The sequence below is a fragment of the Elephantulus edwardii genome, unplaced genomic scaffold (assembly GCF_000299155.1).
Source record: "Elephantulus edwardii isolate Elephantulus edwardi_28Jun2011 unplaced genomic scaffold, EleEdw1.0 scaffold00209, whole genome shotgun sequence".
Classification (NCBI taxonomy): domain Eukaryota; kingdom Metazoa; phylum Chordata; class Mammalia; order Macroscelidea; family Macroscelididae; genus Elephantulus; species Elephantulus edwardii.
The window spans coordinates 3148729-3165227 of record NW_006399959.1 but is presented as its reverse complement, the minus strand read 5'-3'; the positions used below and the strand labels follow the sequence as shown (position 1 = coordinate 3165227).

General features: G+C 40.3%; 1 protein-coding gene across 1 annotated transcript; it reads left to right on the top strand.

Moving 5' to 3' along the window:
* Nucleotides 1–959: 959 nt before the first annotated feature.
* On the top strand, nt 960–16068 carry ZNF174 (zinc finger protein 174). The gene is made up of 3 exons (XM_006897480.1): nt 960–1367; nt 11568–11751; nt 15506–16068. Exons 1-3 carry the CDS (start codon nt 960–962, stop codon nt 16066–16068), a joined length of 1155 nt encoding a protein of 384 aa, XP_006897542.1.
* The last annotated feature ends 431 nt before the right edge of the window (nt 16069–16499 follow it).

The following is a 16499-nucleotide window of genomic DNA, read 5'->3' as shown; positions in this document are numbered from 1 at the left end:
TGCAGATTGTTACCATCAGAGCACCCTGTTTAGCTTGCCTTCCTATTTATCTACTCACAGATTATTACTACTGATATTACAAGACTTTGTGTGCAGTAGCATTTCCCTTTGTTGTGTGTACCTCTTGTGTACTCCTCCATGCCTGCTTTTGCCTGAGTCTTGGTGTGCTGGTCACTCCCTTATCATAGGTTCCACGTCCATGGACATTTTTGACTTGCTGAATTACCTTCTTTGGTTAAGTGTCTGTTTGGGTTATTGGTCTTTTTTGCTGTTGAGGTGTTTTCTACAAATTTGAGAGATTAGTCCCTTGCTGGATATACCATTGCCAGTTAGTTTTACCCAGTGTGTTGTCATGAGGTCCTATTGAGTTGCCTCTGCCTCCTATAGACCCTGTGCACCTATGTCCTGAGCCTTCTTCACAATCTGTGCTGTGCTGGAGCCCCTGTGTTGATCCACCTCCTGGAGGGTCCTCCTCTTTTTCACTAGCCCTCCACTTTAGCAAGGGTGATATCTTTCTCCAGGGACTGACCATTCTTCATCATATGCCCTGCATCTAAGGACACTGTGACTACACTTCACCAAGGGCAGATTTGATTCTTCTTTTGACAATCTTTCATAGAACTGATATTTTCACCAACACTAAGATTCTTTAGGTTATTTTTTTTTTCACTCGTTTGGAAAAGTCTTTTGATGGTGGCATAGTTCATAATGTGTTGAGCTACTAACCAAAATGTCAGCAGTTCAAATCCATGAAGTACTCCACAGGATAGAAAGATGGACAGTCTCTTCCCATAAAGATTTAGTCTCAGAAACGGAGTTTCGGATTCATGGAGAACTGCTATAGTACCAGATAAGTGGCACTGGATTTGGTATTAGCTTAATAAGCATTGTAATACCCCTTAATAAGTCTCTTTCCTTGTACTTTTAACAGACTTCAGTTGTCCTCTCTGACACCACAAATGGCGGCTAAAATGGAGATAACGTTGAGCTTGCAGCCAGAGTCTCCAGATTCCCCCAAACAAGAAAGGCACATAATAGCAAAGTTAGAGGAGAGACGAGAGCCTGCTCTGCAAAATAACTGCCCTGATCCGGAGCTGTCCCGCCAACGATTTAGACAGCTTTGCTATCAAGAGGTGTCAGGGCCACAGGAAGCGCTCTGCCGCCTGGGGCAGCTCTGCCGGGATTGGCTGCAGCCTGAGCTACACTCGAAGGAGCACATCCTGGAGCTGCTGGTGCTAGAGCAGTTCCTGACCATCCTGCCCCCAGAGATCCAAACATGGGTCAGGAAAAGATGTCCCACGAACAGCAAGGAGATTGTGGAGCTGGTGGAAGAGTTTCACAGAGCCTCCAAGAGGCCAAAACAATGGGTAAGGAAGAGCCCCCTTTCCTGTCCCCCCAACTTCTCAGTGCATCTGGGTTGTGTTTGATCTCTGGATTCTTCCTTACTCCCTACACCTTGGTTCTCTAATAGTACTGTAAAAGGGATAGATAACCTCAAATATGTAGCTTTAACAATCCAAACTTTATCACAGTTAAGAGGCTTTAAGTCCAAGTTCAGGGTACTGACTCAGGGAAGGCTTGCTCAGTCCTGGAGCAAGATTCTTGTTTCCTTAAGCGTCTATAGGCTTATCATTCCTAGGATTTTCCCTGTGTCAAGGAGCGTCCCAGTGCAGGGGCGCAGGGTCATAGGTTATCCCCACTCTTGGCAATGCTTTCTTGGTGATAAGGAGATTCCCTGCTCTGCTTGCTTTCTTCTGTTTTTATCTGTCTTGTGAGATGAAAGGTGTTAGAGGCCACATCCCAGAGAAACTCCTTCATATACGTCAGGCCTGCAAGGAGATAGTGTTACATTTCATCCTTAATCATTTTGCAATGCTTGGTTTATCATAGCATGGGAAATCATTACGTAACTTCCACTTTACATCATTCCAGTTTTTTATTCTATTTTGTTGTTGTTGTTGTATTTTGTTATTGTTGTTGTTGTTTTGTGATATCCCATTCAGTATAACTCATAGTGACCCTATGAAAATCTGACAAATCCAAACTTTGGCCTATCCTGAACCATTCTCACCTTCCTGATATGTTCAAGCCCACGGTTACAGTCACTATTTACCCATCTTGTTGAGAGTCTTCCTCCCTTTCTCTAACCTTCTCATTATCTTTCCTTGCATGATGTCTTTTCCCAAGGACTGGTCCCTCTTGACATGTCTGTGAGACCATGTTTTACCATTCTTGCTTCTAAAGAACAACACATTTGTATCTCCTTCAAGAAAGATGTGTTTGTTCTTTTGACAGTTGATGGACTATTCCATATTCTTCACCAGCACCACCATTCAGAGACATCATTTATTTTTGTGACACTCTAATTCATTGTCTGACTTTCAGTTGCATAGAATGCAATTGCAAAGACCATGGCTCGGATTAGATGCACCTGTCTTTAAACTGACATCCTTCTCTTTAGCACTTTAGAGTGATCCTTTACAGCAGATTTTCCCAGTGCAGCAGCACATCTTTTGATTTCTTGATAAACACCATGGGTGTTTATTGTGGATATAAGTAAAATGAAATTGTTGACAACTCCAGTTTTCCTCCATCTGTCATAATGTTGCCTATTGATCCAGTTATGAGTATTATTTTGTTGTTGTTGAGATGTCCTCCACATTGAAGACTGTACTATTTGATCTTCTTCTGTAAGTACTTCATCTTACTTGGATCCACAATAAATACGCTTACTTTGTACTGTAGAGCACACTTAGACTAGCAGACATGGCATCTGAGGCTGAGATCTCAAATATGGAAACACAAAGAAGGAGGAACAGTTGTAAGCAGACATAAGTGATTGGAACGTGGTATGTGAGAAGCATGAATATAGGGAAATTGAACATTGTTAAGAAAGAAATGGAACAATAAATATTGACATACTAGGTATTGGCAAAGTGAGATGGCTTGGCATGGGACATTCTGAATCAGATGACTGTATGATCTACTATGCCAGGGATGAAAAGGTGAGAAAAAATGGGGTTGCTTCCATAATAAAAAAAGTCATTTCTAGCTCCATCTTGAAATACAATGTGGTGAGTGACAAGATAATATCCATACTCATACAAGGAAGTCCAGTGAATACCACTATCATTCAAAAATATGCACCAACAACTAGAAAGGAAATAGAAGATTTCTACAAACTTTTGCAGTCAGAAATCAATTGAACATGCATTCAAGGTGCATTAATAATAGTGGGTGACTGCATACACAAAAATCAACTCAAGGTGGATCAGAGACCTGGGAGTAAAGCCCAAAATCATAAAGTTCATAAGACACAAACTGGATCAAGCTTAGAAGCACTAGTCCAAGATATAAAGAGACTGCCAAATATAGCCAGAAATGTACAGTCTGAAGAGGATAAAATTGATGAATGGGACCTTCTAAAGATTAAATCCACGTGTACATCAAAAATTTTTTCCAACAACGTGAAAAGAAAGCCTACCGACTGGGAACAAACATTTGGTAATACCATCTTAGACAGAAGTCCTATAATGAAAGTTTACAGAATACTTCTGGGCCTCCACAAGAAAGAAGACTAATAACCCAGTTACAAAATGGGAAAAAGACATGGAAGGAATTTCCACAGAGGAAGATATTTGGCAAACAAACACATAAGGAAATGCTCAAAATCACTGGCAATTAGAGAGATGCAAATCAAAACCACAATGAGGTGCCATCTCACTCTAGTAACAGTGGCAATGTTTAACAGGGCTGCAAGTAATAAATGTTGGAGAGGGTGTGGCAAGAAAGGAACTCTTACACATTGTTGGTGGGATTGTAAAACGGTACAACCATTCTGGAAGGCAGTTTGGCGCTTCCTAAAAAATTGAACTTAGAAATTCCATATGACCCAGCTATTCCACTACTTGGAATATCCCCTGAGAAAATGAGAACTGAGGCACAATTGGAGATTTGTACACCAGTGTTCATAGCAGCATTATTCACCATCTCAAGAACATGGAAACAGCCCAGATGTCTAACCACAAGCGAATGGATTGAGAAATTAAGGTACATTCACACAATTAAATACTATGCAGCACGCAAGAGCAATGATTTTGTAAATTATTACATAACTTGGGAGATACTGGAGAGCATTATGCTGAATTAATTAACTCAGTCCCACAGGACAAATATTGTATAAAACCATAATTGTAGAATGAGTATAAGGATCCAAAGAGGGTGGGGAGGCTGAAAGCAGGGGGATGAGGATGTGCAGGGGGCTAGAGGGATTAATCATGGAGTCGTATAATTTGATGGGAGGGAGGGTGAGGAAAATTGGAAGAATCTGTTCTCAAAAACAGTATATTCAAATTTTGTAAATAAGTGTTTTAAAAAAAATGGGCGATTGGACTGCTAGGTTGGGAACTGGGAAGAAGGATCAGTATTTGGACTTGGTGACAGAAATGAAGCTGGAGATAGAATGATAGAATTCTGCACATTCTTTATAAGAAACTCAAACATGGGCTATACCCGTGGATTTCACCTGATGCTATGGATAGGAATCAAATCACTTACTTACATCTTTGGAAAGAATCATTGGAGAAGCTCAATATCAACTGCGAAAACTAGGCCAGGTGCTGATTGTGGAACAGACAACCAACTACTTATATGCAAGTTCAAGCTGAAGTTGAGGGAAATTCAATCCACAGGAACCAAAATTTGACCTTGAGTCTAAACCACTCGAATTTCAAAACCATCTCAGGAACAGGTTTAAGGCCTTAAACACCAGTAAGTGAAGACCAAATGAGCAATGGGAGGATATCAAGAATATCATCCATGAAGAATGCAAAAGATCATTACAAAGGCATAAGAGGAAGGAAGGACCAAGATGGATGTCTCATGAGACTCGGAATATTGCACTAGAGCGCTGAGAAGCCAAAGCAAAGGGAAGAAATCAAGACATTACAGAGCTAAACAGATTTCAGAGGGCAGCTTGAGAGGTCAAAGCAAATTATTATGATGAAATGCACAAAGAGCTGGAGTTAGAAAATCAAAAGGTCCAAACTCACCCTGCATTCTTAAGACGAAGGAATTGAAAAACAAATTCAAGCCTCAAGTGGCAATACTTTGGGCAGAATATTAAATGGTTCAAAAAGCATTAAAAGAAGATGGAAGGAGTATACAGAGCCACTGTACCGAAAGGAATTGACACAGAAGAATTTCATGAAACAACGTATGAGCAAGAGCCTGTGGTGGATAAAGGAAGAAGTTCAGGCTGCTCTGAAAGAATTGGCAAGAAAAAAAGGCCCCAGGAATTGATGGTATACCAGTTGACATATTTCAACAAACATCACTACCCTGGATATGCTCACTAAGTTGTGCCATGAAATCTGGATTACAACCACCTGGCCAGCTAACTGGAAGAGATCTATATTCCCATTCAAAAGAAAGGTGACCCAGCAGAGTGTGGAAATTATCGAACAATATCATTAATACCACATGCAAGCAAGATTCTGCTGAAAACAAGTGACTGGAGCAGCACATCAGCAGAGAATTTCCAGATGTGCAGGCTGGGTTTAGAAGAGGCTGTGGTCCTAGCTATTATAGCTAATGTTAGATGGATCTTGGCTGAAAGCAGAGTATGCAAAGGTGTTTGTGGATCACAACAAACTGTGCCTGCCTCTGAGAAGAATGGGAATCCCAGAACATTTGATTGTGCTTATGCAAAACCAGGTGGCAGTCATCAGAACAGAGCAAGGAGACACTGCATAGTTCAAAATCAGGAAGGGTGTCCACTAGGGATGTATTCTGTCTTCATACCTTTGCAATCTGTATGCAGAACAGATCATTCGGGAGGCTGGGCTGTATGAGGAGGAATGTGGCATCAAGATTGGAGGAAGATTCATCAACAACCTGCATTATGCAGATGACACAACCCTGCTTGCTGAAACTGAGGAGGACCTACTGCACTTGCTGCAGAAGGTCCAGGACTGCAGCCTTCAATATGGATTGAAGCTCAACATTAAGAAAACAAAGATTCTCACCACTGGGCCAATTGGCAGCATCATTGTGGATGGTGAAGAGATTGAGATTGTTAACAGTTTCCATTTGCTTGGCTCCACAATCAGTTGTCTTGGTACCAGCAGCCAGGAAATCAAGAGAAAAATTGCATTGGGAAAGTCAGCTGTTAGGGACCTCTCCAGAGTACTGAAAAGCAACGAAGTCATTCTGGAGACTAAAGTGCACTTCATCCAGGACTAGGGATGATAGAGAATTGATGCTTTTGAGCTGTGGTGCTTGAAAAGAGTGTTGAGTATACCATGGACTGCCAGGAAAATAAACAAGTTCATCCTAGAGAGGTTGAAGACATCCTGCTTCTTGGATGCAAAGATTCTAAGGCTTCGTCTGACATGACCGGTCCTTGGAGAGGGACATCGTGCTTGAAAGGATACAGGGACGGAGAGAGGGAGACCATCGATTTGGTGGATTGATACAGTGACTGGAGTAATGAAGTAGGTGTGTCAGAGACAGTACATTTGGCACAGGATAGAGCAGGTTTCAGGACTATTGTACATAGGATCGCTGTGAGTCTCAAGCAACACAAGAGCACATAACAACAACCAGCAGTTAGGAGATAGAAGATGTATGACACTGGGAAAGTCTGCAGTCAGAGACTTCCAAGTTACTAAGAGCAGTGATGTTAGTTTGAAGTACATCTGATTCAGACTATGATCTTAAAAAAAAACAAAAAAAACCCAATATTTATAGAAGTTGTATTTATAGTTGCCAAAAAAAATTACAAACAACTAAAGTATATCAGTCAACAAACTTTGGCACATCCATGTGATGGATTAAACAAAATATAAATACGCTTGAAAGCTATGAAAAAATTAGGAACCTTAAAAACATGTTAAGTAACAAGAGACAGTCTTAAAAAGAGTCACAAAAGATTGTCTTTTTTTTTATTAAATTTTATTAGTTTTAATGAACATTTACAGAGATTTTGGGTTTTCATTCATTCATTGTTGCACTGTTTTCTCCACCCTCATCCCCAGTTCATTCTTCTTTCCCCCCATGTCTGTTTTAATTGTCCAATTGCCACAGTGCTTGTCAAAACCAGTTCTGATTAATCTCCTTTGTCAGTGTGTCCCTTGCCATTCTCTATCACTCCTCCCTGAGAGAGACTTTACCCTGATTCATAAGGAAAAGGGGATGGCATATTCTCTTAGCTACTTCCTGCTGAAAAGGGACGCTGTGGGTTTCAGGGTGAATGTCTTCTCTCACTACTCCAAAGAGCCCCCTTGGCAGTAGGAAACACATAGACTATTATGGAGATTGATTTTGGAATTTAGATGCACTGTTATCAATTGTGCTTAGCCGTACATGTTCATATCCTTGAAGATGTATCATGGAAGTGTTGCAGCCTAGAAGATACAAATTTAACTAACAAGTTAAAAGTGCATGAGTCAAAAATTGAAAAGCAATAATATTCTGAGTAGAGGTTCTAATAGTCGCACAAATCAAGTTACAGAGGTAAGGTAGTTCCATTGCCATCCTTACTTTAACTTAATTCTTTTTTTTAAATTTAAATTTGTTATTAATTTCAGTGAAAATTTACAGAGGCTTTGGATTTCCATTCATTCATTGTTGTAGATTTGTCCCCTCCCAAGGCTCCCCCCCACCAGACATTACCCTCTTGGACAAATAAAAGAAAAGATTCTTTCATTATTTTACAAACCCTCCCCCAGGTCCACTCCACCATGTAGCCATCGCTCTAGACTCCTGTCATGACCGAAATACCTAATCACATATCTCTTTTAGACAATTTTCTCCCTTCTCTGTTTCAGAGCAGCATACATTATTGAACCCATCTTACAAAAGATTGTCTTAAAAAGCTATACACTCTATTACTCTGAGTGTATGACCTCCTGGAAATAGTAAAACTACTTTACTCTCTTTGTCCCTGGAGTTCAGTTGGCCCTCTAGTAGGTGTCTGGAAGCTGTAAATTACACTGAAGGAGATTGCCTCATCTTTCTTTCTTGGAATCATTCATGGATTCAAATCACCACAGAGATCTTTAATTGATGTCTTTAAATTGTGGTGTTGGGGGAAAGTACTGAATATCCCATGGACTGCCAAAAGGACAAACAGATATGTCCTGAAGGTGAAGTCAGATTGCTCCTTCAAAGGAAGGATGGCAAATTACTAGGAGAGGCTAGTCCTTGGAGAAGGACATTATGCTTGAAAAGGTGGAGGGATGGCGAAGGAGAGGAAGACCCTCAACCAGGTGGATTGACACAGTGACTGCAGCAATAGGCTCAGGTGTGTCAGGAATTGTGAAGCTGCGACAGGCTGAGATAGGGTTCAGATCTATTGTGTATAGGGTCAACAGCACTAATATAATAATAAGTACTTCAAGTTTTCATTTTCTGCAAACAAGGTTCTGTCATCTGCATAATGGAAGTTGTTGGTAAGTCTCCCTCATTTCTGTGTCTTACTTTTCATATAGTTCATCTTCTTGAAATACCAGCTCTACATACAACATTTGCAGTCTAAAACTGATCAAACAAGTAGTCAAGATGCATTAATAGTAATTGGTGAATGGGTACATTGAAGGACACAGGCTCTGGAATTTGTGGTTTTGGCTAGATTGATATCATGGCAGGTCTGGAAAGTGATACTCTATTCCAGTTCTCTGATAGTAAAAAAGTATTTCAAGTGTTACATGCCTACAGGTAGAATGAATTGTGAACTGGCCACATAGGGGGAAATGCTTTGCTTGGCCTATACTTCAAGTTAAAGTCTTAAAAAACTCCAGCTGTGAAAGCAACATAAATGGGATTCTGAACTGTCTGATCCTCAACTGCTTATTTGTCAGACCTGGAGAAGCTAATGTCACCTCATCATGGGATGCTTGATTTGTACACTATATCGTGAGCCTGAAAAAAAAAAGAATCATTTGTGAATGGACTTAAAAAGATGGAAATGAAAAAAACCAGCTGGTAGTTGGAAAATGTGGCCTTAAAAAAGAAATGAGGCTAGAGATTTCATGATAGAATGTTGTACAGTCAATGACACTGCATAAATGGCACTTACACACTTGGATATTACCTGATGGACTAAGATTACTACATCTATGGGAAGAGTCCAACTGTGGAGAAGCTAAGTATCAGCAGTAATTGATGAACAGACAGACCATCAATGTTGAAGCTAAAGACAATTAAGACAAGTCCATGCGAATTAAATACAACCTTGAGTCTGTTCCACCTGAATTTTAAAACCATCCCAAGGGGGGGGAAGAAACAAACTATCTCAAGAATAGATTTGGTGATTTGAACTCTAATGACTGAAGACCACATGAGTTGTAGCATGACATCAAAGAAATAATCCACAAAGAAAGTAAAAGATTATTGCAAAGACTAAAATGGACATCAGAAGAGACTCTGAAACTTGGACTAGAATGGAGAGAGACCAAAACAGAGACAAAATGCTTACGTGAAAGAGATGAACAGAAGATTTCCAAGGGCTGCTCAAGGAGACAAAGCAAAGTTATATATAAAATGTGAAGAGCTAGAAAGAGAACCAAAAGGAAGGAACATGTTTGGCATTTCCCCAGCTTATAGAGATGAAGAATAAATTCAAGCCTTGAGTTGTAATACTGAAGGATTCTGTGGTTAAAATCTTGAATGATGTGAGAAGCATCAAAAGAAGATGGAAGGAATATACAGTGTCACCATACCAAAAAATTTGTTGACACTGAGCCATTTCATGAAATAGCAATGATTAAGAACCAGTGGTAATGAAGGAAGAAATTTAATCTTTACTGAAGATGGAAAAAATAAAGCCCCAGGAATTGATGGAATACTAGCTGAGGTGTTTCAACAAACAGATGCAACCCTGAATGTGCTCACTAGCCTATGCCAAGCAATTTGGAAGACAGCTACCTGGTAAACTGACTGGAAGAGATATTTGTTCTACTCCCAAAAAAGGCAACCCAGCAGAATGTGGAAATTATAGAACAATATCCTTAATAACAAATAAAGTAAAATCTTTCTAAAGATTATTTTAAAACGGTACGTAGGCAGGGAACTCTCAAAATTCAAGCTAAAATCAGTAGTTATGGAACAAAGGATATCATTGCTGATGTCAGATGGATCATGACTGAAAATAGAAAATACCAGAAAGATACTGGTGTTTTAGCAAAGGCTAAGGCTTATGACTTAGTAAAGGTATTTAACAGTGTGAATCATAGGAGATTGTGGATAGCATGGAGAAGAATGAGAATCCTAGAACACTTAATTGTGCTGATGTGAAACCAATACATAGACAAAGAAGCACTTGTCTGAATAGAACAAGGCAACACTGTAAGGTTTAAAATCAGGAAATGTGTGTGTCACCTTCCCCTGTGTTGTATTCTTTCCGTGTGCATGTATTCAAGGCAGACACAAACAGTCCGTGACACCATCCCAGTAAGACACAGTCTGGAACAGAACTAGATGGCTTCCAAGGTAGTCCTGCCTCTACCTGGGAAAGCCTAGTATGCTGTGAGAGGTCTTCTGTAAACAGCTAATGGGGCTTATATGAAGAAGTTGAGGCTTCATCAAGGCTCAAAGGGTTTCCTGTCCCCAGGGGTTTTGCTGTTAGGTGGTGTAGGTCAGTTCTGGCTCATAATGACCCCAGGTACGACAGAAGGGACTGCCTGGTTATCCTCAAAGTGGTGGTTGTGTTTATGCCCATTTGTGCAGCCAGTACAGTTCTTGAATCTCCGTGTCAGCTCTGCCTCAGTTTTTCTTGAAGTTTCCCAAGGGTAAGAGTTATTAGCCTTTCTATGAGGGATTGCAGCTGAATTGGCCAGCATTGCTATACCCCAGGATAGACTCAGTAAGGAAATAACCAGCTATGTGCTTTGGAAAATTGAAGAGGTGAGGGAAATAGAACTGAGGCACTCTTCTTTGAGTCCTAATACTGCTGGGTCCTTTTTACACTAGGACAGCCATTGGTAGGACAGTTTCTTTTATTTGATAAATGATTTTTAAAGGCTCCTCAGGAGCTCTAGTGGTTAAAGAATTCAGCTTCAGTTCAAACCCTCCATCCATCCCAAAGGAGAAAAATTAGGTGATCTGCATCCATAAAGCTGTACAGCCTCGGAAACCCTAAAGTGTATTTACATTCTGAGAGCAGAATTAGGTCAATTGCAGTGAGTTTTAGATTTGGTTTAATAGCCCCCTCATTATGCAGATTCCCAGTTTCACCAAGTGGGATAGGAACATAGGGTGAGAATCTCATGTGCCCACATTATAACTGTCCCTCATGTATGTGTTTCAGCTCTCTGGAGCCTATAACTCCAGACAGTGAGAAAGGCCTGCACTTTAGGGGCAACCCCACAGGAAACACCCTATATGCTGATTTATAGTTAATGTCCTTGATTTTATTTCTTTTGATGGTTTGATGGTTTCAAAGTGGACTTCTAGGCTGGCATCTTGAATCCCCAAGGTAGTGAGTTCATAACAGCAGTGAAAGGAAAATTTATCATCAGTTGGTCCTCAGCCAGAGCTCTTATGGACGTAATGGTGATTGTCCCCAGGTGGCTGTCTGTATGCAGGGCCAGAAGGTGCTCTTGGAAAAAACTGGAGCTCAGCTTGGTGAACAGGATCTGCCGGACTTTCTGGAGGAATCATCTGAGGTAGAACTTGAGGACCAACTGAGCCACCAGTATGAGGACAAAATCCAGCTCTCACAGGAACCAGCCCTCAAGTTGGCTGGGCCAGGTAACTACTCTGTACCACTTCTTTCATTCTCATCAACTTTTATCACCATCAAAGTATCTCATGACCCTCAAAAGACAGAGAGAGAGAGAGAGTGTGTGTGGGGGGGTTATGCAATGATAGATCTTCATTAAAAAAAACCCTCACTTATTAAGATAGTGGTAATAATACAAATCAGAAATGCATGTTTATCATTTTTTTATTAATGAGTATTTGACAATCACATGCCCAGTAGGGTTATCCTAGTGCCTACTCTCTCAATTTTTTGGAGTTTCTTGTAGTGAAGACAGACCCAAATATGACCACTCTAGCTTCCAGTGAACTCAATTCATGACTCAGAATGACCTCATGATTATAAAGACCTAAAACATTATTTCTCTTAGAGAAAAAGCCTCCAAAAGAAACTCCCTAGTTATCACTCTCCATTGTCTGCTCAAAGGGTCTATCTACTGCCCGAGAGTGGATTCTGAGCAGCACGACAGGGTAGAGTTTCTAGTTCCCAGAAGCCATCTTGGTCTCCCGCAGTGCAAGTGTTGGACTCAAACTACCAAACTCTTCAGTTATCAAAGAAAAAGCTTAATCCACCACTACACCACCAGGGCTCCTATCCACAAACCATATGGCAACCCATGATCTCTTTTCCAATAGAAATGCCCAGATATACCCATTCTGGACTTTTCATATAAATGGATCATACAGTATGCAACCTTTCTGATTTCCATATTTAATGTACCATATTAAAGACTCATTTTTGTTGTTATCTGAATTTGTATTCCCTTCTATTTTTCTGTTGTGTCATATAAATATTATGACACTTTTTGTTTATCATTCATCAGTTGTTAAACACTCCACGTGTTTCCCATGGTTATTAATGCAACTGTGAACACTTGTGTATGGGTTGTGTGTTTTTAATGGAAAATCTACATAACAAAACATATATACTGTCTCAACAATTTCTCCATGTACAATTCAGAAACATTGAGTACATTCTCCCTATCCTTTTCCAGATTCTTTAATATAACCATTAATGTAAGCTTAATGCCCACAGGGAGCACTGGTGGCCTAGTGGTAAGGAATTGCACTGTCATCCCAAAGACAGCAGTTCGAATCCATCAGTTGCTCCACAGGAGAAACATGGGCATTTGACTCCTATGAGATTTACTGCCTCTGGAAACACACTGGAGGGTCAGCTGTGGGTCAGTCCAGACTCAACAGCACATACAACAACAGTGCCCTCTAAGCATACATACCCTCTTTCTCCTCACCCCCTTCTGGTAATCACTAATCATCTTTGTTGCTTTGTATTTGCTTCTTTCATAAAGGTGAGATTTTACAGTCTTTGTCCTTTTATGACTTCCTTACTTGCTCAGCCTGCTCTTTTCAAGGTTCACCCACGTTGTGGCATTCATCAGGAAGTCATTTCTCTTTATGGCTGAGTAGTATTGATGAGGCTTTGCCTCACATACTTTGGGCATGTTGCTAGAAGGTACTATTCCTTGGAGAAGGACATGATTCTGGGAAGGATGAAGAATTGGCTAAGAAGAGCAAGACCCTCAACCAGGTGGACTGGTGTGGTGACTGCCTCAATGAGCTCTTGTGTGTCAGGAAGTATGAGAATGTCACAGTATAGAACAGAGTTCAGAACTTGTGTTCATAGAGTTGCTATGAGTCATACTTGACTCAGTGGCACCTAACAAGAAGTATTCCGTTGTCATTGTATGCATATACCACATTTTATGTAGCCATTCATGTGTTGGTGGACATTTTTGGGTTTTTTTCACTTTGGCTGTTGTGAGAAGTGCCATAAGGGGCATTGATGCATGGGCTTCCGTTTGTATTCCTTATTTCATTTCTTCTAGGATTGGTATTGCTGGGTCATATAGTAGTTTTATATACAATCTTTTAAGAAACTACAAAATTGTTTCCCACAATGACTATAGTGTAGAAGTTTATGAATGAGCATGAATTTTCATTTCTCTTAGATATGGGCCTGCGAGCAGAATTGCTAGGTTATACAGTAACTCTTCATTTCACTTTTAGAACAACTGGCATCTGTCAAATGGTTTTCAAAACTGGTCACACCAGTTAACAGCACCATCAAGCATATGAGGGTTCCAATTTTACCATGTCCAGGTCCTTGCAATCTGCTTTTATTATAGCCATTTTAGTAGGTGAAAGACAATTTTATTGTGCTTTTATTTTGTATTGTCATTGTAATGAGGGTGTTCTGGTGGTATAGTCTGTAGGGAGTTGTACTGCAAACCTAAAGGCAGCACCACTAGCAGCTCCAGAAGGAGAGCTGGGCCAGCTCCTTGCATGGATTTACAGCCTCCAGAGGGGAGAGGTGGGCCAGCTCCTCGCACGTGGTTCAGAGCTAGTAATTTCTAACTTTACTGCAGTGAAGTGAGAGTGAGTAACTAATGACAGCAAGTGCCTTTTCATGTGATTATTGGCCATTTGTGTATCTTTGGAGAAATGTCTGTTTAAGTCCTTTGCCCTTCATAAATGGCCTTTTTGCTATTGAAAGATAAGAATTCTTTATATACACTATCTACTAGATGATTATTTTCAAATATTTTCTCTATTGTGTTGGCTTTTAAAATTCTTAGTATTAGCCTTTTATGTACACTAGTGTGATTTTTACACTAATTTGTAAAAATTGTAGTGAAGTTCAGTTTATCAGCCTTTCATTTGATTGCTTTTGGTTTGGCTTCATGTTTTTAAAAGCTTCCTACTCCATTGTCAGAAGGATATATACTTAAGAGTGTCTTCTCAAAATTTTAGAGTTTTAGCTCTTATGTTCAGTGCAAATAGTTAAGCAGGTGACTGCTAGGTTTGAACATACCTAGAGGCACTTGAGAAGACATGCTTGATGATCTACTTTCAAAAGGGCCTTGAAAACCCTAAATGCTCCTCTGACAGCATGGCATATCCTTGAGAATTTACTTGACAGCAACTGACATCAATAGGAACTCATATTTATGGTTTTGTCCCATTTTTTTTCCATTTGTCACAATTCAGTGGTCCTCACTGAATTGCTTTGGCCTCTTTATTGAAAATTTTTTTTTTACATTTTTTATTATTTTGTGTGCGTGTACCGTCAAATCAGATCTGACTGGTACAGGAGGATATTGCGCCTCCTTCTCCAGCAGAGCGTCTGGTGGATTTAAACCGTGTTCCTCTGGGATTGCAGTGCAGCATCTTGCTCTTTATTGAAAATTAATTGGACTTAAATGTCTGGATTAACCATAAATGAGAGTCAAATATAGTTTAGAATGCAGATCATCAGTCACACTAGCCACATTTCAAGTACTCCATTATTGCATACAGCTAGACTTCTTCTTTTTAAATAGCTTGCACACGCACACACACACATTTTCCAGTTGCAAGAAACCTGACCTGGACAGTGCTGTTGTTGATCTCCCACTTGCTGACCCTCAGTCCTAGAAGTCAGAGGTGGCGGAGTTTCTGTAATTAAAATATGCTTCTGGCCCCTATTCTGGCTTCTAAATATGTAAGTTGTCAAGAAAAGATGGTTGTTAATTAGTGTCTATGTAAGGGATGGGTATTTGTTGAAATAACAAATAGATGATATGATCCAAAAGCCTGGATTGTTTAATAAATACCTCTCTGAGACTAATGTAAATGACCAATAGAAAACCACATTTTAAGAAACCTTGCAGTATATTTCATAACTCTTTTGCTGAATTTCTTTCTTCAAAGTCCAGAAAATAGAATATATTCTTTCTAATTACAGAGGCTACTAGAATAAGGAGTGACAACAAGGAAAATCCACAACAGGAAGGGACTAAAGGAGCAAGGCCTTGTGCTGTCTCAGCTGACAGATCCAAAGGGAATGGTTTGCAGAGTCCTGAATCTAGAGGGGTGAATGTGAGTGAACCCAGGCTGTCACCAAGACAGGTCAGCCCCCCAAATGCTCAAAAGCCATTCACTCACCACCAGAGACCATGCAGACAATTGGAATACATTAGCAGCCCCCTAAAAAGCCACCTGCTGAGGGAAGTAAAGAAAAGCAATCATTTGGAACATCTTGGTCACTCGAAGAAATCTTACAAATGTGATCATTGTGGGAAAAGCTTCTCATTTAATTCAGAGTTGGAAAGACACAAGAGAGTGCACACGGGGGAAAGACCCTACACATGTGAAGTATGTGGAAACCGCTTTGGACGGCAGTCAACTCTGCAGCTGCATCAGAGGATCCACACTGGAGAGAAGCCCTTCCACTGTGACCTGTGTGGGAAAAGCTTTCGCCAAAAATCCAACCTTCACAAGCATCAGAGGCTCCACCATGGGGTATAAAAAGGAGCCACATTCTTTACATTCAAAAGGGAGGTATGTGTATTTCTTCTTCCCCTTACTTGCATGTAAATCACCAAGACTGTGTGACTTACACAGAAAGGAAGATGTCCCTGAGGAAGTAATGGTGCGCATTTGGCTGATGTGAAGAGCCCTGGAAAAGGCAGACCAAGGACTTGCCTGTTCCATGGTGTCAAGGGCAAAGAAATGGCAGGTGGGAACATTATGTTGAGGAGAACCACAGTCACTATTGTAGAGCAGGGAGTATACACAGAGGGAGAGACAGGATGGTATTGTCACTTTATTATGAAATGTTCTCCCTTTTGGTTTATTCTCTACAGTAGTTTAAGGATAAATTCTACAAAAAGTGTGCGGTTGCTGTCAGACTAGACAATCTTTGTCATGTTCACACTTCTTTAATAAGGATGAGTGAT